The sequence below is a fragment of the Alternaria dauci genome, chromosome 1 (genome assembly GCF_042100115.1).
Source record: "Alternaria dauci strain A2016 chromosome 1, whole genome shotgun sequence".
In the NCBI taxonomy this organism is placed as follows: domain Eukaryota; kingdom Fungi; phylum Ascomycota; class Dothideomycetes; order Pleosporales; family Pleosporaceae; genus Alternaria; species Alternaria dauci.
In genome coordinates, this window is record NC_091272.1 from 2,747,163 (window position 1) to 2,768,002 (window position 20,840).

General features: G+C 52.3%; 10 protein-coding genes across 10 annotated transcripts; 6 read left to right on the forward strand and 4 right to left on the reverse strand.

Annotated features, from left to right (window-relative positions):
- Nucleotides 1-601: 601 nt before the first annotated feature.
- On the forward strand, nucleotides 602-2,852 carry ACET3X_000848 (uncharacterized protein; the record flags this gene model as incomplete). Its single annotated transcript, XM_069448189.1, has 4 exons — nucleotides 602-1,073; nucleotides 1,131-1,526; nucleotides 1,576-2,708; nucleotides 2,763-2,852. 4 exons carry the CDS (start codon nucleotides 602-604, stop codon nucleotides 2,850-2,852), a joined length of 2,091 nt encoding a protein of 696 aa, XP_069311090.1.
- A 368-nt stretch (nucleotides 2,853-3,220) lies between these two features.
- ACET3X_000849 (uncharacterized protein) lies at nucleotides 3,221-4,308 on the reverse strand (the record flags this gene model as incomplete). The annotated part of the gene is made up of 2 exons (XM_069448190.1): nucleotides 3,221-4,081; nucleotides 4,144-4,308. 2 exons carry the CDS (start codon nucleotides 4,306-4,308, stop codon nucleotides 3,221-3,223), a joined length of 1,026 nt encoding a protein of 341 aa, XP_069311091.1.
- Nucleotides 4,309-4,629: 321 nt separating this feature from the next.
- ACET3X_000850 (40S ribosomal protein uS17) lies at nucleotides 4,630-5,315 on the forward strand (the record flags this gene model as incomplete). Its single annotated transcript, XM_069448191.1, has 4 exons — nucleotides 4,630-4,646; nucleotides 4,699-4,729; nucleotides 4,788-4,992; nucleotides 5,089-5,315. 4 exons carry the CDS (start codon nucleotides 4,630-4,632, stop codon nucleotides 5,313-5,315), a joined length of 480 nt encoding a protein of 159 aa, XP_069311092.1.
- A 414-nt stretch (nucleotides 5,316-5,729) lies between these two features.
- Nucleotides 5,730-6,248, reverse strand: ACET3X_000851 (uncharacterized protein; the record flags this gene model as incomplete). Its single annotated transcript, XM_069448192.1, has 2 exons — nucleotides 5,730-6,104; nucleotides 6,186-6,248. 2 exons carry the CDS (start codon nucleotides 6,246-6,248, stop codon nucleotides 5,730-5,732), a joined length of 438 nt encoding a protein of 145 aa, XP_069311093.1.
- Nucleotides 6,249-9,476: 3,228 nt separating this feature from the next.
- On the forward strand, nucleotides 9,477-9,981 carry ACET3X_000852 (uncharacterized protein; the record flags this gene model as incomplete). Its single annotated transcript, XM_069448193.1, has 3 exons — nucleotides 9,477-9,532; nucleotides 9,590-9,909; nucleotides 9,962-9,981. The coding sequence occupies 3 exons, from the start codon at nucleotides 9,477-9,479 to the stop codon at nucleotides 9,979-9,981; spliced, it is 396 nt and encodes a 131-aa protein (XP_069311094.1).
- Nucleotides 9,982-10,590: 609 nt separating this feature from the next.
- Nucleotides 10,591-12,045, forward strand: ACET3X_000853 (uncharacterized protein; the record flags this gene model as incomplete). Its single annotated transcript, XM_069448194.1, has 1 exon — nucleotides 10,591-12,045. The coding sequence occupies one exon, from the start codon at nucleotides 10,591-10,593 to the stop codon at nucleotides 12,043-12,045; it is 1,455 nt and encodes a 484-aa protein (XP_069311095.1).
- Nucleotides 12,046-12,704: 659 nt separating this feature from the next.
- ACET3X_000854 (uncharacterized protein) lies at nucleotides 12,705-14,912 on the reverse strand (the record flags this gene model as incomplete). The annotated part of the gene is made up of 6 exons (XM_069448196.1): nucleotides 12,705-12,812; nucleotides 12,878-13,183; nucleotides 13,248-13,342; nucleotides 13,727-14,111; nucleotides 14,179-14,562; nucleotides 14,625-14,912. The coding sequence occupies 6 exons, from the start codon at nucleotides 14,910-14,912 to the stop codon at nucleotides 12,705-12,707; spliced, it is 1,566 nt and encodes a 521-aa protein (XP_069311096.1).
- A 361-nt stretch (nucleotides 14,913-15,273) lies between these two features.
- Nucleotides 15,274-16,104, reverse strand: ACET3X_000855 (uncharacterized protein; the record flags this gene model as incomplete). The annotated part of the gene is made up of 1 exon (XM_069448197.1): nucleotides 15,274-16,104. The coding sequence occupies one exon, from the start codon at nucleotides 16,102-16,104 to the stop codon at nucleotides 15,274-15,276; it is 831 nt and encodes a 276-aa protein (XP_069311097.1).
- A 484-nt stretch (nucleotides 16,105-16,588) lies between these two features.
- Nucleotides 16,589-17,866, forward strand: ACET3X_000856 (uncharacterized protein; the record flags this gene model as incomplete). Its single annotated transcript, XM_069448198.1, has 5 exons — nucleotides 16,589-17,039; nucleotides 17,104-17,290; nucleotides 17,350-17,375; nucleotides 17,440-17,608; nucleotides 17,668-17,866. The coding sequence occupies 5 exons, from the start codon at nucleotides 16,589-16,591 to the stop codon at nucleotides 17,864-17,866; spliced, it is 1,032 nt and encodes a 343-aa protein (XP_069311098.1).
- An 899-nt stretch (nucleotides 17,867-18,765) lies between these two features.
- ACET3X_000857 (uncharacterized protein) lies at nucleotides 18,766-20,649 on the forward strand (the record flags this gene model as incomplete). Its single annotated transcript, XM_069448199.1, has 3 exons — nucleotides 18,766-18,826; nucleotides 18,878-19,947; nucleotides 19,984-20,649. The coding sequence occupies 3 exons, from the start codon at nucleotides 18,766-18,768 to the stop codon at nucleotides 20,647-20,649; spliced, it is 1,797 nt and encodes a 598-aa protein (XP_069311099.1).
- Nucleotides 20,650-20,840: the final 191 nt, after the last annotated feature.

The window sequence follows — 20,840 nt, forward strand, 5'->3', positions numbered from 1 at the left end:
CTCAGACAATAGCGGGCTGCAATTGTGTGTGCACAAACCTTGTGCCTGGTGAAGGTTGGCACTCAAGCGAAGGTGCAGCGTCAGAAGGAGGCTGCGCGGCTTGGAAGAGTCTCTGGCTTGCTTGGCCAGCTGAAGACGGGCGCAGCTGCACCTCGACGACAGGCGACGTGGAGCAGGTTTCAGACAGGCAAACGAAGTGCAGGCAAGACGACAGGAGGGCGACACGACCTGGCAGACGTTGCGATGTGTGCTGCGCTGTCGATCGTCAATCGCATCTCGTTCGACATAGTAAGAAGTGGAGAAGCGGCTAGCCCCAGGTGCCCAGAGCTTGCGGTGGCTTAGTGAGGTCATTGCCTAAGAAGCTCGGCCGCCCAAAGCAAGTCGGTTTAGCGACAGGAGCATAACATAGCGCATAAGCTCCCCAACACACCAACCTCACCACATCCGCCATTCTCCGCTGGCGACGACACACTCTACTTATACCCTGTCGCTGCTGCTGCTGGCACTTTTTGCGATACCCTTTGCCCTATACCCTCACATATACCCACACTCAACACACACGACTGTTGCTCTCGACAGCTCCCCCCACAGAGTCGCCAAGATGCCACAAGACCTCAAGAAGATGATGCCCCAGGCCAGGATGTACCGGTCGGGGCCCTACACGTGCGAAGCTGCAAATGCAACAAAGGTAGACGGCGAGACAGTACCGCGTCGCAACCTGGCTGCGAAAGAGGGTCTGATAACGAAGCCCCACGACAACGTAGCCACACTGTACGATGTTCTGCGACACGCGGCCGCCAAATTCGGAAACGCAAAGGCCGTCGGCGCGCGCAAGATTGTCAATGTGCACGAGGAGACGAAGAAGGTCAAGAAGATGGTCGATGGCAAGGAGCAGGAAGTAGACAAGAAGTGGCAGTACTTTGAGCTCAGCCCGTACAAGTACAAGAGCTTCGTCGAGTTTGAGAAGATGGCTCTCTCGGTAGGCTCGGCACTCAAGTCGCTGGGCTTCGAGCCACAGGACAGGCTGCATCTCTACGCCGCTACAAGCATGCAATGGCTGGCGTCCGCACACGGTAAGTAGTCGCGTGTATGCATACATGCCAAAAGCCAGCAACTAATCACGACTCCAGGTGCCATCTCCCAGTCCATGGCCATTGTTACCGCATACGACACACTCGGAGAAGAGGGTCTCAAGCACTCTATGCTCCAGACCAACGCAAAGATCATGTTCACAGACCCAGAGCTACTGCCCAAGCTCGTCAACCCAATGAAGGAGGCCAAGGACGTTCAGGTCGTCGTATACTGCACCAAGAACGACCCCAAGCAGAAGGACATCGACACCCTCACCCAGGCCCACCCACACTTGAAGGTCATAAGCTTCGACGAGCTAATCGCACTGGGCGAGCAGAGCCCTGCGGAACCTATCCCGCCCAAGGCCGACGACCTAGCTTGCATCATGTACACGTCCGGATCTACAGGTACTCCCAAGGGAGTTATGATCAAGCACCGCAACGTGGTCGCTGCCAGTATGTCAAATAACTTGCAAAACATGAACAGCCTACTGACATCTTCTAGTTGCCGGCGTCGACGTCATCGTTGGCAAGTACCTCGGACCGGGCGATGTCCTCATTACCTACCTTCCCGCCGCGCACATTCTCGAGTTCGTCTTTGAAAACGCCGTGCTCTACTGGGGCGGAACTATGGGTTACGGCACCATCAGAACGCTCTCTGACCAGTCGGTGCGCAACTGTGCCGGTGACATCCGTGAGCTGAAGCCGACTGTCATGGTCGGTGTACCCCAGGTGTGGGAAACCATCAAGAAGGGAATCATCAACAAGGTTGAGGCAGGAGGCGCTGTCAAGAGCAACATGTTCTGGGGTGCGTTCGCTGCCAAGGGTTTCCTTCTTAATGCAGGAATACCCGGCAGTGGCCTTCTTGATGCCATTGTTTTCAACAAGGTCAAGGAAGCCACCGGTGGTAGACTCCGCATTTGCATGAACGGTGGTGGACCCATTGCGAAGGAAACCCAGCGCTTCATCTCCATCGCCATTACGCCCATGATTAGCGGATACGGTCTAACTGAGACTTGCGCCATGGGTGCGCTCATGGACCCTTTGGCCTGGAACGAGCATGCTCTTGGCGAAATGCCTGGTTCAATCGAAATGAAGCTCGTCGACTTTGCCGATGCCGGCTACTTTTCCACCAACAAACCACCCCAGGGAGAGATCTGGATCCGTGGTGACAGTGTTGTTCAAGGTTACCTGGACATGCCCGAGGAGACCAAGGAGGCGTTCACCGACGATGGCTGGTTCAAGACTGGTGACGTCGGAGAGTTTAATGCCAACGGTGAAATCCGCATCATTGACCGTAAGAAGAACTTGGTCAAGACGCTTGCGGGAGAGTACATTGCGCTTGAGAAGCTCGAGTCTGTCTACCGCTCTGCGCCCATTGTCGCCAACATCTGTGTCTACGCTGCGGAGGACCGTCAGAAGCCTGTCGCCATCATTGTGCCTACCGAACCGCAACTGAAGAAGATTGCGGCAGCAGAAGGCGTTAAAGGTGACTCTCTGGAGGAGCTGGTCCACGACAAGAAGATCAACTCTGCTGTGCTCAAGCAATTACAGCAGGCCGGCCAAAAGGGTGGCCTGGCTGCCTTTGAGATGATTGAGGGTGTTGTACTGGCAGACGAGGAGTGGACACCACAGAACGTAAGTTCAAATGCGCCATGCAAGTAGACGTACAGCATGCTAACAAGACATTAGGGTCTCACCACTGCTGCACAGAAGCTCAACCGCAAGGGCATCTTGAAGCAATACCAGAAGGAAGTTGACCAGGCTTACGGTAAGTCGTAGGAGGGGAAAGTCGTCAGGGGCAGGAAAACGACGTCGGGCGTCATGTCTTGTTGCAATGCTTGGGTGGTGGGCTATTTCCTTACGATTCTATGAACCTAGTTGCGGAATCTTCCGTTGTGCGGGGTGGAGAAAACGATGTAATTATAATTCTTGATGCAGGGCTTGTGGTTGTGCGCATGTGTATTGTACTCAAGTTACTATTCATAGGTTTCCACTCATGCCCACGAAAAAAAAAATCGAGGAAAATTGTTCCTTTATGTGTTTATACATTACAACGACAAACGAGGCGTGAATTATAACTATATGTAAGTGCAGATGGCACACCGAATGGGTTCAACGTTGTACTAGGTTGATAGCTATGCACCATGTTACTGTTTCTTAGCATCCCTCTCTGCCTTCCGGAGCGCACGTTTCCGGATGTTCTCGTGCATGCCCCTGTTCACCTTGACTACGGTATCCGAGCGCTCACCCAGGAAGCGCGAAAGAAACCAGTGCATGAGTCCATGACTCCAGTACGGTGTGCTTGTAAAAGCCACACCTTGTGCGCCTCCACTCCTTCCAATCTTGCTCAATGTGGCGTTTACAAACTGCTTGGGGTTGGGCACGAGGGCGGATGTCTTGCGGATCTTGGACATGGCAGTTGTGACGAGGTGGGATTGGACGCACTGAACGTATACGCCGTGGGGCTCGAGTTCAGAAGCAAGCGCAGTGGACCACTGTTGCAGGAAGGCCTTGCTGCCAGAGTAGGTTGCGAGGAGGGGCGTGGGGAAGAAGCCGCCAAAGGATGCCATGGTGAGGACGAGACCGCGCTTGCGAGAGATCATGCCGGGGGTAACGAGCTGCGTGACGCGCAGCGTGGCCATGCAGTTGATCATGATGATGTCGTTCATCTCCTGCTTGGGTGTCTCGACGAACGGCACTGGGATGCTGTGGCTCAAGCCGACGTTGTTGACGAGTATGCTGACATCCAATCCCTCAATGAGCTTCCTCATGTTGTTGTAGTCGGCATCCTTGTTCAGGGCAAAGTCCATGGCCAGCGTCTTGACGGCGATTTTGGGGCCATACTTGGAGGTGATGTCGGCGGAGAGGGCGTCGAGCTTGGATTGCGTGCGCGAGACGAGGATGAGGTTGTAGCCCTTTGCTGCGAGGGCAAGGGCGAACTCCTTGCCAATGCCGTCTGAAGCACCAGTGATGAGGGCCCAGGTACCGCGGGGTCCAAAGGTGCTAAGCTGGCGGGGGTTAGGTATGTTCTGGGGGAAGCAGAAGGAGGCGGGGGAGGGGGGCTGCATACTGATTTTCCTGGAAGCACGAACAAGCTCAGGAGGACTCGGACGGTGCTGATGACGGGTGCTGCGAAGGATGCAATGCCGACAAGCAGGAAGCCATAGACAGCAGCCTGCACGAGCGAGTTGCTCGAATCAATGCGAACACCAAACGGCTCGAGGAGGCCTGCCATGGTGGGCCGATGCGCTCGGGTGACCGGGGGTTGGTGGTGGTGGTGATGATGGTGGATGGTGAGGGCAAGGAAGAGAACCGAACAGCTGCAGCATCCAAGTTGACACGCTCTGTCAACCTTCGCAATTGTCTGTCTGTCCTACTTCTCACCTGGCTTCGCTCTCTTCGCTCTAGGCCCTGCCGAGGCTGGCGGGCTAGTGCGGCGCTAGGCGTCGGCACCGGAGAAACCTGTCGTCCACACTTGCTAAGCCTAAGCGAATGTCTGAGTGGAAATTGTGTCCAGCAACATCGAAAGCTCGACAACACCACCCGACCCGCAACCATGGCGACCGAACTCACGTACGTTGTGCGAACCCGCGAAGACTCTCGACAAATGCTGATTGCGAAATAGTGTCCAGTCGGAGCGCGCTTTCCAGAAGCAGGTACGAGACGCCCGTTTCGCGATGCCTCAGCACACAGGGTACTAATGCGATGCGATAGCCTCACATCTTCCTCAACCACAAGGTCGGCGGACCCCGCAAGAACACCCGCAACAGGAGATGGTACAAGGACGTTGGTCTGGGTTTCCGTACCCCCAAGACCGCCATTGAGGGCACCTACATCGACAAGAAGTGCCCTTTCACCGGCATGGTCTCCATCCGTGGCCGTATCCTGACCGGAACTGTCATGTCCACCAAGATGCACCGTACGTCAACTCCCAAATCCCAGTTCTGGAGCGCACACAGGGCTCGGGCGCAGCATCACAGCAGGACGCTTGGCAATTGGGACTAACGCAGCACAGGCACCTTGATCATCCGCCGTGAATACCTTCATTTCATCCCCAAGTACTCCCGTTACGAGAAGCGCCACAAGAACCTCGCCGCACACGTCTCTCCCGCTTTCCGTGTTGAGCCCGGTGACCAGGTCGTCGTCGGCCAGTGCAGGCCCCTCTCCAAGACCGTCCGTTTCAACGTTCTCCGTGTCCTCCCCCGAAAGGGAAAGGCTGCTAAGCAGTTCAACAAGTTCTAAGTGCATAGAAAAGGGATGGTGTAACGGTTCATGATCAGCAACGGAAAGAAACTTGGTTGAGGCGGAGCGTGATGGTTTTCGATATGGTCGTCAAAACTCGGCATCAAGGGTTGAGGAATCGGAGTCCCATGGGCCATGTATGTTTCTTCAGCTACGATCAATGAAAGTCCTCGAGTGGCCAAACAAGCCACCGAGGCGGGTCAAAAGTCCATTGCTGTTCGTACCGGGATCGTGATGGGTTCTAGTCAACGGAGCTCGCGTTGGGAGATTTAGTTCTCTTCACGTCTGATCGTACCATGACATGCCCTCGACCTAGGCCGTGAAAACGTTCTGTGCATCAAGGCATCCCGTGTATAAATTAACATTACATCACCATCTCTTATATCAATACCCGTTATTCTCTACCCTGGTCCCCTAAGCCTTGACATAGAAGTTCCACTGCATCAACATCCAGATTAGACTTGAAGTCGCTACCATGACCGGTCCAGCCAACGGCTTTCCCCATCTTGTCGTGCCAAACACGAACCATTCACTCATAAAGTGTGCCCACGCGATGGCATAAGTAGCGATGGCCAATTGGTAGAAACTAGGGTTGTTGATGTTGTACGCAGCGTAGAAACGTACCACGCCCGTTAAGAGGGTCCATGTTCCAAAGGTGCGCGAAGAGAGGGCGGTTACGTGTTTTGGCGTGGTAGGTGGGGGGTCAATCGGGGTAGGGTTGTAGACGCGCGAGGTAAAGGACAGCGTGGAGTAGCACTGGATGCTGTTTCCGATGGAGATTAGAGAGACCTGTCGAGGCTGTCAGCTTGCACGACTGCGTGGGGAGACAATGTGGACGTGACAATCGCAAGGTGGTAGAGCTGAACGTACGATCAGAAGCCACTTGGGTAGCAGTCCCTCTGACTGAGGTAGGTAGGATTGGAGCGCGTCCATTATAGCGAGTGATTGGGTGCTTGGATGATAGTGCGGAGTTATGGAATGCGTGCGCACGTCGAGCGTTGGATCTGGTAAGTGTTCAGTCTGGTACAGACGCGACAGCGCCAGAGGGTCTTGGTCTGTGCCCTAGGGTCGAAGACATTTGAATTCATCTCTCAACTTAGAGTCTTGGATCTGTCTATCTTCGAAAGACAAAGAGACGCAAGATCAGACTTCTAGCGACTTAATGCAAATATTTTGTGTGCGAGGGTAGTAGGAGTATACGTTGACGAAATCGGGGTCACATATAGTCGGACGTGCACAACACGTATCTCAAGTAAGACGACATTGTGTAACGATAAATCAAAAGGGGCTACCGAGGCGGTCAATATGTGAAGCAACACTGACACTACATGGTTGTTCGCCAACATGCTCAAAGGAGTATCGAGGCGTCAGCACAGGGCGAGAGATGCATACTGTTATCGATAAGACTTGAAGAAGAAGAAGCTGATCCTCCCATATTCCACCCAGACCATAATGACCGTCACCTTCTTTCTTATGCATATACTACGCGCCGGAGCTGACCATGCATGTCTCTTTACAGAACGGATCAGATGATAGCCACGATGACGACGAGATGGACGACCCCATTGCCGGTACGACAAACACGGATGAAGAAGCTCACCTACTAGGGAGGGAACAGCTGGAATTTGAGGACAATACACCACCTGCGCGTACCGGTCGACATAGAGTCTTGGACTTTTTGCGCGGTCCTGAGCCGCCTCGCGTCCAATCCATACAGCCGATCTTCCCGTGGGTTCAAGCGCGCCCAGTACAATGGCTCGAAGCATACAGGCTCAACAACCCCATCTCGCTCTCCCTCGTGCTGCTTTTGTGGCTCTTGGTATTCATATGGTTTCTGACTGCGCAATTGCCCCTCCAAGATGGAGACGGTAACAGCGTGTTGAACCTCGACTGCACAGATACACTCTGGAAGCGAAAGAACGAATGCGGCATCGACGGAATTAACTGCCGACCTTTCAGCAACCATTCTTTCGCCTTCCAGTGTCCAGCAAAGTGTGGAGGTGTACAGATTTTGAATCCGCACGTCGTTGGGCCGCTTGAAGTGAATTATCGCCCTCTTGTCATTGGCACGGGGCTTTACCGTGGAGACAGCTTCATCTGTGGCTCAGCAATCCATGCTGGGATTGTAAATGACCAGAAAGGTGGTGCCGGTCGTATAACCCTTGTTGGCAGCCATGATAACTTTGCCAGTACCAAGCGTCACGGTATCGAATCATTGCCTTTCGATTCCTACTTTCCCCTGGCGTTTTCTTTGGCTTTCGATGACAGCTTTCAGGCCATCTCTGATCCTCGGTCAGCATTGCTTCCTATCTCGCTTCTCTTTACTGCCATACTTGCTGTATTCTCCACGTCGCCAAAGATTTTCTTTCCAATCTTCACTCTCATATTCGCTCATGTGAGCTTTTTTTCTGATCCACCGTCGGCATCGTATCACAATACCACTGTGCTACCAGATCACATATCCATGTTCGCAAAACGAATTTTGCCTGCAATGTTCGTAGCAGTAGTGCTGTACTCTACTGTCATCAAGCGAACCTTGTCTGGGCTGACTGCTCAGGTTGAGAAAGCACTCCTTTGGCTCGGTGGATTCTGGATTGGAGCATTATCAAATTACACCTTTGATTGGATACCTATATCGCGACTTACGGCACACGATCTGGAACAACAACCGGGGGCCAAGATAGCCCTGGCCGTGATTATTGTGGTACTGGTCGTAATCATTGCGGGTCAAGTATACTGCTTCTGGCTCGAAGGCCGCCTGCTCCGGTACCTCGGCTTGTACGGACTGTTCGTCGTCAGCATCTCCATCTGCTTGATTATACCTGGAGTCAATCTGAGGATCCATCATTACATTCTTGCAATGCTGCTGCTTCCTGGAACCAGTCTTCAGACACGGCCATCCTTGCTTTACCAAGGCATCCTGTTGGGCCTCTTTGTCAACGGAGTAGCGCGTTGGGACTTTGATTCTGTTCTGCAGACTTCCGAAGCACTTCGCGATGATGCGAAACTCAACTCTGTGGTTCCCAAGATACTAGACGCTGTTTTTGAGTCCGGTGCCGAGGGGGCTGTTGCAACATTTTTGTATGACGTACACCCCACTCAAGTCGACGGTATAAGTGTATTGGTAAACGATGTTGAGCGCGATCGTGCGTTCTACGACGGTGGGCTAGATGTGGCTCCCTTCAAATGGGATCGGCCGATGAACAGTAGGATAAATGAGTACTTTCGTTGGGCCTACATCAAAGATGGGCAAACGCTGGATTATTCAAGGCCAAGCACATGGTTTGGCAATGGCACGTGGAGTTCTGGGGAGTCGTTGTAAAACAAATTAGAACTGTTGGGCGTGCCTTTGCCTTTATAAGGATGCCCAAGGCCTAGGCTCATGTAACTTTGGCATGGTGGATCTTCTGAGTCTCACCTCCTGGAAAAGATCAACCGTTGTAGTCAAGATGAGCTGCGCAGAGTTTGGTCGTCATCTGCTTTCGGATCTGGCGATCTGTCATTTGCTATAGATGGCATCGAACCATGGTATCAACTCTATAACCCCACTCTCATCGCCACAAAGCCCACATCGCTCTACGGTTCAGTTACGAGAAACAAATTCATTCAGGGGCGTCTACGCAGCTCTTTTAATTCCATCTGCCCCTTCTTCTCTTCCTCTCCGACCAACCTAGCCATCGCCCACCACTATCCAGGATGGTAAGTCACAACTGTTGTATGCTGCAGCTGCAGCGCGCGTTTCTTTTTCGTCCCGATGAAAGGATTCTACGATCTCTGAATTAATCGTTCGGTTCCCCTCGACATTTGCAGAGTATTCTCCAATCATTCATGCGCAATCTTTCAATCTATACTGAACATGACGCAGTACGGAATACTCCTCGCAGCTACCGCTGCGCTTCCCACACTGGCTCCTCGCCAGATGTGGAATTGTCCCTCCACTCCAACATGTCCTCGATGGAACGGCTGTGTTGCAACCGCCACCGACGGTGCTATATTCCAGTTCAGCTGTGCGACCGACTACAACGGCCCCATCATTGACACTGCGCAGGTGAACTAAAACCAGAATGAAGCTCAGATGAAAAACTCACACTGTTACAGGCTAGATTGTTCGTCGACTGCGGAGATGCTTGCTCTCGACGTTCGGGGTGCGTTGCGTTCAACATGAAAAATAACTTCTGCTATCTTCTTGGCAAGCCCGTTGGGACTGCCCGAATCTCGTGAGTTGATCGCTAGTGCAGTGGTACCTCCTGACAATGTTCTGACATGTTTCATAGTAACAACAACGTAAACGCCGGCGTTCAGATCAAGAACCCGACCATCCCTGAATTGACTCCTGGCTCTTCGACATGCACCACGGTCATTGACTGCCCCAACGACGACAAGTGCAAGTACCTGACCAATAGCAACACCTTCATCGCCCGTTGCAACTACGACTACTATGGTGGAGACATTGCTATCAAGAGAACTGAGTCCATGACCAAGTGTGTGGATGAGTGCGCCGTCTTCCCAGGATGTGTTGCCGTCACTTGGGTTGACACCATGTGCTACCTCAAGAACACCAACACCAAGGTCGTCTACAACAGCGAAGTCGACAGTAATTATTCTACGTATCTCTGATTCCTTTCATGAAGCTAACCCAAGTTCAGGTGCTGTCCTTGCAGTCTGAATTTCGTGATAGGAGGAGAAGCCAGAGACTGTCAACACCGTGCCACATCACCGAACGGGTGATCCCGTTAGCGCCAGGCGAATCTGGGGTGGAATAGGGGGTGGAATCTTGGACTTTGTAGATCCTTGAATCGTCTCGTGGCTCTTTTGCCTTTTGACCTTGCAGCATACCGACCCACGTGTCTTGCTACCTGTAGCAGTCAAGAATCTAGTAGCAAGAACTCAACACTCATTTCAATATCTACTCTCGAATGCAGTATCGATGCTCTCGTTGCAATTGAGAATTTCATGTTTCTCCCAATCTTTTCCTGTGAGTATGTCGGTGATTGCAAATGACGTCATCGCATATTGTTGAGCAGTGCACTGCGAAGGAGATCTATGGATGGTTTTGAAGGATAAGTGACGCAGAGTAGAATGATACCTATGCTCTAGCGGAAAAGTCGGAGATAAGACTGTGGCCTCAGGGTCGGACACAAAGGTGGCGGGGATCGCCGTCGATAGCCACCCCACTACCGGTAACGGCTACAGTGACTCAACCAACCGTGACCTATATAATCAAGATGACAACCACGAAATCCGCAATGCAGCCGGATCCTTGATTGCCATTACAATGGCGCTCCAAAGCTTCCTTGTCAGCGCCATCGCAGCCCACCCGATAGTGACCTTATCTTTAACACCCTTCCTGCTCCTGCTCATTCGTTCAATATATCGCGTCTACTTCCATCCTCTCTCTCACGTCCCAGGACCGTTGTTAGCCAAGTTGACTAGCATCTTTCTCCATTACCACGCTTACATCGGAGACGAAGCAACCACCATCCACAAGCTCCACGAACAATACGGCCCGTACGTGCGCGTCGCACCCAATGAAGTTGACATAAGCGACGCGGAGGCCATACCTACCATCTATGTCTCAAAAGGAGGATTCGCAAAAGCGGCATGCTACGCCAACTTTGACATTGACGGCCACAAGACTATCTTCTCAACCGTCGATGCGGATTACAGGAGTCCGCGGGCAAAAGCCGTGCTCCCACTGTTCTCTACTAAAGCGCTCAGGGAGAACGAGAATGCGATCTGGGGTTGCGTGGATCGTATGGTGGAGCGGCTGAAGGAGGAATCAAAGACGAGGAGGCCAGTCAACGTACTTAACCTAACGCGAAGCTTGGCTGTAGATGCAGTTTCTACGCATCTCTTCCGAGAAAACTATGATGGGGTTAGCGAGCGCGGTCCCGTACTCAGCGTAAGCGCATTCGTAGACGCATTCGTAGCCGTCGGCCGCTTCTTTTACCTCCCAAACATTGCTTTCGTATGGCTAGAATGGGCCGTCGGCAAATGGATGCCCGACCCTGAGACCGAAGACAGCATGATGCTGGTCGACAAGTTTGTCGCTACCTTGGTGGCCAACACTTCAGAGAAGTCAACGACCTATCCAGGACGTCTACTAGCCGCCGGACTCAGCGATTCGGAGGTCAAGGCGCAGTGCAAAGATCTTGTCTTTGCAGGCACTGATTCCACAGGGATGAACTTGGCTACGATCATGCTTAACTTAGCATATCATACTGAGAAGTACGAGAGACTAAAGGAAGAAATCAGAAGTAATGCCGCCCTTGGTCCTGACGCACAAGAAGTTCAAGCGCTGCCCTATCTCAACGCCGTTGTCAAGGAAGGTCTTCGAATCAGTATGGCCAATCCGACACGCTTGCCTCATGTTGTGCCCACGGGAGGTTGGACGTTCAAGTCTACCTACTTTCCTGCTGGCTCTGTTGTCGGCTGCTCGGCCTATGAACTGCACTTCAGCCCCAGCGTTTTCTCCGAGCCCCGCAGTTTTAAGCCTGAGAGATGGCTGAACCCGACGGAAGCAATGTCAAAGTACTGGTTCGCGTTTGGCGCGGGTAGTCGAGCGTGTATTGCGAGAAACTTGGCAACGTTGGAGTTACAGCTTGCGACGGAGCGATTAGGCAGGAGTGGTGTTCTTGATGGCGCTAGGGTGGTGCAAAAGGAAGTCGAGATTTATGAGTGGTTCAATTCAAAAGTGAAAGGCGAGAGAATTGACTTGATTTGGGGGTAGATGAAAAGACTTCTTGATGCCTTTGACTGCATGTAGTCTTCGGCATACAGAATTGATGGATGGTTGACGGACGGAAGAGAGCCAGACTCTTGATACCGATACTTGCGCCTACTACCAACATCCGTGATGGCATCCTCTCGCAATATTTGCAATTCCACGTATAATCATAAACAGAGCACGCTAAGCAGTAAGTATAATTGTTAAAGTGATACCTCTGGTACAGAGAAGCACCGCTGAAGTGAAGACTGACTGAATATTTGGCCTCTTCCTAAGACTAATGACCAACGAGAGCTCTACTAAGGACTGACGAAGCAAGAAGAGATGTCCCTTCAGGGAAAGTCAAAAGACGATTGATAAACATGCACATGTTTTGAAGCGAATAACTTGAGAAACTATAGAGGATGTATTGTATTCAGGAGCAAACATAAACGCTATCAACAAGTACAAAGCTACAAAGGTGAAGAGGGAAAAAACAAGAGAAAGCAGTACAGAGTAAGACTGGTGCAGATTTGCACCAGTGTTAAGATGAGCTGCGCGATCAACAAAGCACGAACGGAGATAAGCAAGCGAAAATCGACAACCCAGCCATCCCATCAGTTGGCGTCATTGTGAAACAACTCGATCGCGCCATATCGAAGAAAAGTGCCCGCCAACTCGGTTCAGGGATGACACTTCTCGCCAGTCTCGAAGCACATCTCGACAACCTCGCGAGCTCCGTTGTGGAAGCACCTCTTCTTGGTGCCGCAAGTAAATTGCCAGTCGCACATCTGCAGAAGTTAGTCAGTACATGAACTGACAAAAATGAAGATGAAAGGAAAAGGAAGCCACCTACTGCACAAGATTCGTCACCGACTTCGCACACATAACAGTCCTCCTCGGCAAAAGCAAAATCTGGCCTAGTACCGTTGGAGACCGAAGGTTGTAGGCGGCTGGCTGAAGTGTCGGATTCCGGGCCTTCAGCATCATCGAGTACCAAAAGCATAGCAGCGGGGCCGAGGAAATCGCTGGGAGTCATGGATGTGTTGTTTGCTTCGGAAACCCCGGCATTCCCTGGCACACTTACACAAAAGTCGAAATCGTCGACCAAACCTTTGCAAATGAAATGAAAGCACTCTTCGCCGCAAGTAAAATTGCATCCCTGTTGGTAGCGGAAGTCAGTTCGGAGTTCTATAAGCACACGAAAAGCGAATGTGCCGACTTACATCGCAATCCAAGTTGTCCTCGCAAGTGTCGCAAGTTATCTTGTCCAGGACAATTTCCCGAGGAGACATGGGCGCAGGAGTGTGTGCAGCACGAACTGATCTGGCTACGGTATGTGTTGCGGTTGTGATCATGGTCACAGGAATCTCGAGCACAGATGGGGAGCGCGGTGCGGTAACGGTCGGTGGCTGTACGACGATGGTAGAAGCTGGCTCTTGGTAGTGGTAGGTTATGGTAGAAGTAGTCCCTGGTTGCTGGTAGACGATGGTAGAAGCTGGGTCCTGGTAATGTTGGGTGACGGTGGAAGTGGTCCCTGGTTGCTGGTAGACGACGGTGGAGGCAGGCTTTTGCACGGTGACAGTGCTAGTTTCAGGAAGCTGATGAATCACAGTAACGGTGCTAGCCTCAGGTTGCTGAGAGACCACTGTCACGGTGCTGGTCTGAGCAAGGGGAGGAGCTACAACGATTGTAGTGCTCGTACTGAGGGGAACTTGAGGTACCGAAATGATGGTTGTAATGACCGCCGTGGGGATCTGAGGAGCTACGATGACAGTGGTAGTGCTGACAGTAGGAACAGACACAGTGACCGTGTCAACTACAGGCGAAGGTATAGGCAACACGGTGACTGTGGAAACCTCGGGAGTTGAAATTGTCGAGACCAAGGTTGAGACAACTACAGTCTGCGTTGTAGTGGTAGTTTCTGGCTGGGGCATGATGACAACAGTTGTTGTTTCGCTTGGTGCCGAAGCGGAGACGTTAAAGCTGGGAGGTTGCCACTTCGAGCGTACACTCATGCAAACGGTCAGGTGAGCAGCCAAGTCGTTGCACAAGAATTTGTCGCATTCGGCGCAGTCGTCGTGGCATTCCTGAGCAAAGGAAAATCAGTTAGCAAGCCAGTGTGTAACAAGGAGGTCTGGTGAGCCATAAACATACCGGACAAGTCGATGCACCACAGGGCACACACTGCGACTCTTTGAAGGCAGCCCTGCGGCGAACAGGTTCGTTGGAGGCTACTGCATTTCGTGCTGCCAGTACACTGTGTCTCGGGGGGAAGATCATGTTTGTGGGGATCGGACCTGTAATGGTGATGATGGACTCGGAAGTTGGCGCAGGCAGGAAGATGGAAGTGGTCTCGATCCTGGTGCTCATAACGGTCTCAGTGATGGTGGCTGAGATGGTTGTGGTGCCTGCGCCATCGCGAATGACCTCAGCGAGCTCTGGCTGGATATCGAAGCAATGGGCTCGGTAGCTCAAATATCCATCTTCGCATTGGTAGTGATCGCAGTCTCGGCAGCTAAAGTCGGAAGAGTCACAGTACTACCAGCTAAGGTCAGCAGAAAGTTTGTTTATTGATGGATGGGAAGAGTATGGAAACATACACTGCAAGGGTCCTGGCTTGTGCACTGCTTGCACGTAGCCTCGGACAGGGCGACAGTGCGGGACGATAGCGAGTCGGCGGACGATTCAGCAGCGAGATGACTGTCCTGATAGTAGGAGCAGTAGTTGTTCGCGTCACAGCCAATGTGCCAGTTGCCATCTACGGGGGTGGGCTGGGTTGTAACAGTGTCGGGGAAGCCATTGGTTGAAGTTGGCAGGATTGTCAGGCCGGCTGGAGTAGCGGCACCGACGGCGATGAAACCAGCGATGACGCTAGTAGCGAGACGCATAGCGGACAGCGTGGCTGGAGAATACCGAAGTAGGCTTGGGTATGGATGCTTGATGGATGGATCGGATAGAGTTGATGGAAGAGTTGCTGGGATGAGTTGATGGTAGAGTTGCTGGGATGAGTTGTGTTGAGAAGAAATGGAGGATGAAGATCAGAAGACGGGATTATATACTCTGAGATGGGCGAGCACGGTGTTTGGACGGTGAGCAGTAGCAGCGAGGTGCTGCTGCTCCATGGTTTGTTATGATTACTGCTGTCCTGGATGGACGAGGTAGGGACATGGGTGGATAAAGCAGGGACATAGGTGGGCGAGGTAAGAACACATGTGAAAGATGTCGGTTCTGCGCCGAGGACAGCAAGGCCTACTCCCACATATGATAATCGGGAAAGTAGCGATGATGAATCCTTGTAGCATAGTCAACCACGGCGGGGCATTTTGTCTTGACCAACTCTCTGCTCTCCGGTCCAGCATCCGCAACGAGGGCACTGACGGTGAATCCAAACAGGGTAGCATCGGCCTCAGTGGGCTTGTGGCCTCCGAGTACCCAGAAGCAGTCGCTGTCATTAGCTGATGCTCGGCTGTCCTCGAGCAGGCCATTTACAGTGTCCCAGATCTCTGTGCGGAAACTGCGAATCTCGTCATCGGAGAAACGACCAGTACCCTGATCCTGCAGCTTCCTCACAATGGCCCTGTAGGCTAGGTTACCGGAAATGATGCGTTGCGGAAAGGGCACCTTTGCCAAGACGTAGTCGCGCATGGTGTAGTAATTATCGATCCAGCGTTCGCGACTATTGTAGAAGAAGAGTTTCTCCTCGAGCAGGGCTCTGACACCAAGATCATAGGCTACATGCCTTGCAGCCAATGCTGCATTCATATCGGATAGCAGGCCTCTGCTGACAAGCTCTTTTGTGATGAGCGTCGTGTCAGCGAGTATCTCGGAAGGAGCTCCAGGGCGTGACAATTCGAGATAGGGGATTTTGCCTTTGGGTGCAGAGATTGGACCGCCCGCTCCGTGCTGGTAGGGAAGATTGGATAGACGCAGGCGGAATTCAAGTTTCGTGACAAAGGGCGACCACGTGTAGTGGCCGGGCTTGTTTGCACCATGTACAGTAATGCTTTGCCTGAGACTGGTATCCATGAGGTAGACTAGACTGACTGGGGAGTTGAGCTGATGTGACGCGAGGGCATACATGCTGCCCGCAGCACATGGATATATGGTAGCCCATGTACGATGGTGCGCCTAATTGTCGTACACAAGCTTGATAAGCACAACGCTTTGAAATGTGTGCAGAGCCCGGCGACAGGAAAAGAGGTCACGCCGCCTCGAGCTCCTAGATGGCTGCAGCCAATCACGCGAAGGTCTGACGTACTTTACCGGTAGCGCGTCGAGCCGTGGGGAGGGCGCGACTCCAGGTCAGCGTCAACCTTGACTTCAGGTACGATGGGTTTCTCGACACCATGGCGCGCCCTTGTGTCGCGCTTTTCCCCCTCATTTGCCTTGGACCTTGGTGCCGCACTTTCTGGCTACACAGTAGCCCTGCACACGCCCACCGCCCTACTAGGCAACTGCTGCACCAGCTTTACCTGAGCACTTAGCGCCCCTCTATTACCGCCCTCGATTATCCAACTCCCACGCAGCTTCGTCTCTACTACCACACACAATCTCCATGTCTGCCATGACCAACAACAAATCTGCACCAGCCCTCATGGACCTTCCGCTCGAAGTGCGACATGCCATCTTCGAATATGTAGCCGCCCGCGACGTCAAGCCCAAGAAATTGCTCCGCTACTGGTTCGAGAAGAAGGAAGTCAAGGCACTCGTTGAGCAAGAGGCCGCCAACAACCCCAACGGCCCCGCGCCCCGAGTTGTATATGGCTACGACTACGATGACTACGACGACGAGAGCGCTGCAGCTGATGACGATGACGATGACGATGACGATGATGACGACGCAGAAGAGACCGCGGACGCGGACGAGGAGAGTGAGAACGAAGACGATGATGAGGAAGAGCAGGAAGAAGATAGCGAGGGTGAAGACGAGGCCGAAATCGACGGCGATGGCAACACTGGTACCGCCGTCGCTGTCACTCAGCCTCCTTCTCCGGCGCCTATAGTTCGGCCGCATGGTAAGAAATATCCCTGGACAAATTGCACGTGAGACACACGCTGAATTCGTAAACCATCGTCTAGGCAAGTGGCGACACATTCCAAACTTCATGCGCCTCACTCAGTGCCCTCCGCCAGTCCAGCTCTTATTAGCCTCCCGGCAGCTGAACAACGAAGCCAAGAACTGGTTCTATGATGTAGCCACCTTACATATCGATGCTACAGGCAGCTTCGCCCACACGTCCTTCTTCGAAGAAGCATTCAGCCAGATGTAGGTGTCGCTGTATGAACCGTATGCCAAACACGCGCTGACTTGTTGCACCAAATTAGCACCGACGCAGCGTTCTCCCCTATGGGTTAGTAATGTCACCGTACAAACTGGAAATGAGACATATACTGACCTTACACACCTACCTTTAGAAAACATCCGCAAGGTTGACATCATCTTCGTCTGGGATTCAACTTGGATCCGCGCGGACACGACTGGGTTTGTCGAAGCCATTTTTCCCGCCCTTCTTCGTCAGCGTTCAAGATTTGTACACCAGATCCTGTTGCAAGCGCCCGACCTAAGCGAGGTCACCATTCACTGGCAAGTAAACTCCACATACGACTCTTCTTCAGATACCTTACTGACCTGACACCCCTCAGGCATGATTCCGCCCAAGACCACGAGAGCACTAGCCTGATGCTCGACAACCTTGCGCCGTTCCACACGCTTCCTGCTATCGTCAAGGTCGTTGAGCACTACATTGCTGCGGATGCGACGCCCGGGACGCGCAGCGTCGCTGGCAAGCGTCGTGTTGAGTTCCAGGGCATTCTCGACACGGGTCTCGATCGCCTTTTCTAAAGGTCTCTACGGTGCTTTGTCTCGTTGTGTGGCGGGATGCCCGTATCATCTTCGCGTTTGTGAGGGGGCAGTTGCACGCCGATGTGGCCGGGGCGAGCTTTCCTCTTTCCATGGGTTCTCGCCTTAATAAGCCGGAACTTCGCGTTTTAGTGCCTCAACTACATGCATGCACGGGCATTATCCTTTGTGAGCACTGCACACCAATCTGGTATACCGAGCGCACAAATACCAACGGCTCCGCAGTTATGATCAGGTAACAGTAAGCTTCCACAATTCCAAGTTTCTCAGCTTTCTCATCTCCACTCCTGCTCCGTTCTCTGACTTTTATGACTACAATGTTGACACCTCAATCAGCAACTTTGACTTCAGAGTGATTTCGACGTTCAGTCTTTCAAATTGTTCCCCCCCTATGTCCTGAGTTTGAGATTAATACCGCGGTTGTCGGACAAGCGTATGCGATCGACCTTGGGTACGAGCCGCAATGCGGGGAAGGACAGCTGATGTGCTGTTTGCACTACTATCCCCAATAGCGCAAACACAAGGGCTATCGTGAGTGGATGGCATGGTAGATCATTGAGTTGATGTTGGTGCTAACAGCTCGCGCGCCTCCCTAGGCTCTCGGACCACCATCTAGATCGCGGAATTGACCCGCTTGCCAAGGCGACACCGTGCCAAAAAGAGCAAAAGATAAAATAGTGTAGTACTCATGTTCCTGAAAGGTTTATAGCATCCAGTAAAATCTCGTGTGATGGAGACTAAATGGACGGAGTCTAGTCTCAAGGGGCGACAGAAGACCGAAGGTTTATTTAAACGTCTTGCAGGGCTCTTCGTGTTCACTCTTTGCAATCGTTCTGCCTTGTGATACCAAGTATTTTTCCAAGTCATACATACCTTTCGCCATGGGTATCTATAACAAACTCGCGGAAGAAATTAATGAGGTAGACGTCATAGTAGCTGGAGGTACGATTATCTTACCCTTGACTGTTCCCTCGCTAACTGTTCTTTTCATAGGCGGAACAGCAGGATGCATTATAGCCGGTCGACTCGCTGAAGACGACCCATCTCTCTCTATACTCGTGATTGAAGGTGGTGCAAACAACAAAGATGTCGCCAGCGTCGTCAATCCCGCCTTCTACCTACAGAATCTACTACCCACCACAAAGACTGCTCTCTTCTACAAAGGAAACAAATCTAAGCAACTCGCTGATCGCGAGCCCATTGTGCCATCAGGTGGTACGCTAGGCGGGGGTAGTTCTATCAACTTCATGATGTACACACGGGCACAAAGATCAGACTTTGATAGCTGGAACACACCTGGTTGGTCAGCCGAAGAGATGTTGCCGCACTTGAAAAAGCTAGAGACCTACCATGGGCCGGGAGCTAAGGGGCATCACGGTCATAACGGCCCTATCCATATTTCAGACGGAGGCTACCGCGCAAGGTCTACAGAAGACGACTTCATAAGCGCTGCTGGGAAAGTTGGCTACTCTGAAATCGAAGACTTGCAAGACTTGGACAGTAACAACGGCTTTGCGCGATGGCAACGCTACGTCTCCCCCGAAGGCAAACGTCAGGACACCGCACACACATACCTCCACCCGAAACTGGAGGACGAACGGCATCCCAACCTTCATGTTCTCGTTGAATCGAAAGTGGTACGCGTACTTTTTGACGACAACAAGCGTGCAACTGGCGTTGAATACACACCAAACCCCGAGTTCCAAGCCACCATTGGCTTGAGCATGCACCCTATCAAGCAGGTTCGCGCTCGCAAGCTGGTTGTCGTTACATGTGGTGCGTGCGGCACGCCTCCTGTACTCGAACGATCTGGTGTAGGCGCAAAGGAGATTCTCGAGCGTGCTGGTATTCCTCTCGTGGAAGAATTACCGGGCGTAGGAAAGGACTACCAAGACCATCACCTCCTTCTCTACCCATACAAGACTGCTCTCGCGCCTGACCAAACCATTGATGGTATTTTGAGCGGACGCGCCGACGTCGCTGGCATGATGAAGAACAAAGATCCCATGCTAGGCTGGAATGGCGTCGACGTATGTTCCAAGCTTCGCCCGACCGAAGACGAAGTTGCCTCTCTCGGACCAGAATTCCAAGAAGCATAGAACCGCGACTTCAAAGATGCGCCCAACCGTCCGTTGATGCTGTGTGGTCTCGTGTCGTGCTTCCTAGGGGATCCAGCGAGCATACCAGCAGGCCAGTACGTTACAACAGGTACTTACACTGCGTACCCTTACTCGCGAGGACACATGCACGTCACTGGTCCCAACCACGACGACGCACTAGATTTCGACGTTGGTTACTTCAACGACAAGAACGACATTGATATCAAGAAGCAGATCTGGGCGTACAAGAAGCAGCGCGAGATTATGCGCCGGACGAAGTTCTACTGCGGAGAGCTGGCTGCGGGCCATCCGAAATTTGCCCCTGACTCCGCTGTTGCGATACAAGAGGATGTTACTGGGCCTTTGGAAGATGTCAAAGACCTCGTCTACAGCAAAGAAGACGATGCTGCTATTGAGCAATGGCTACGTGAGAATGTCAATACCACGTGGCATTCTCTGGGTACGTGCAAGATGGCACCGAAAGAGAAGGATGGTGTTGTTGATGCTTCGTTGAATGTGCACGGGATAAAGGGCTTGAAGATTGCGGACCTGAGCATTCCTCCGGAGAATGTTGGTGCAAATACTAATAATACAGCACTGGCTATTGGTGAGAAGGCGGCTGATATTATCATCAACGAGTTGAGGGGTGGTGCTGGGACGCCATAGTTGTGAGAGAGCCTTTTGATATGTATTTAGCGATAGCAGAGTTACAAATACCATGCATTTTGTACGTTACAACCCAGATCTTCCAAATGAATGGCATCCGTGCTGTACAGCCTGGCTGCGCCGCCAGAATTATCTCGCATGATAACGAAGATGTTTTAGTCCGCGAGAGTCGCCAAACTGTGGTGTGGCAC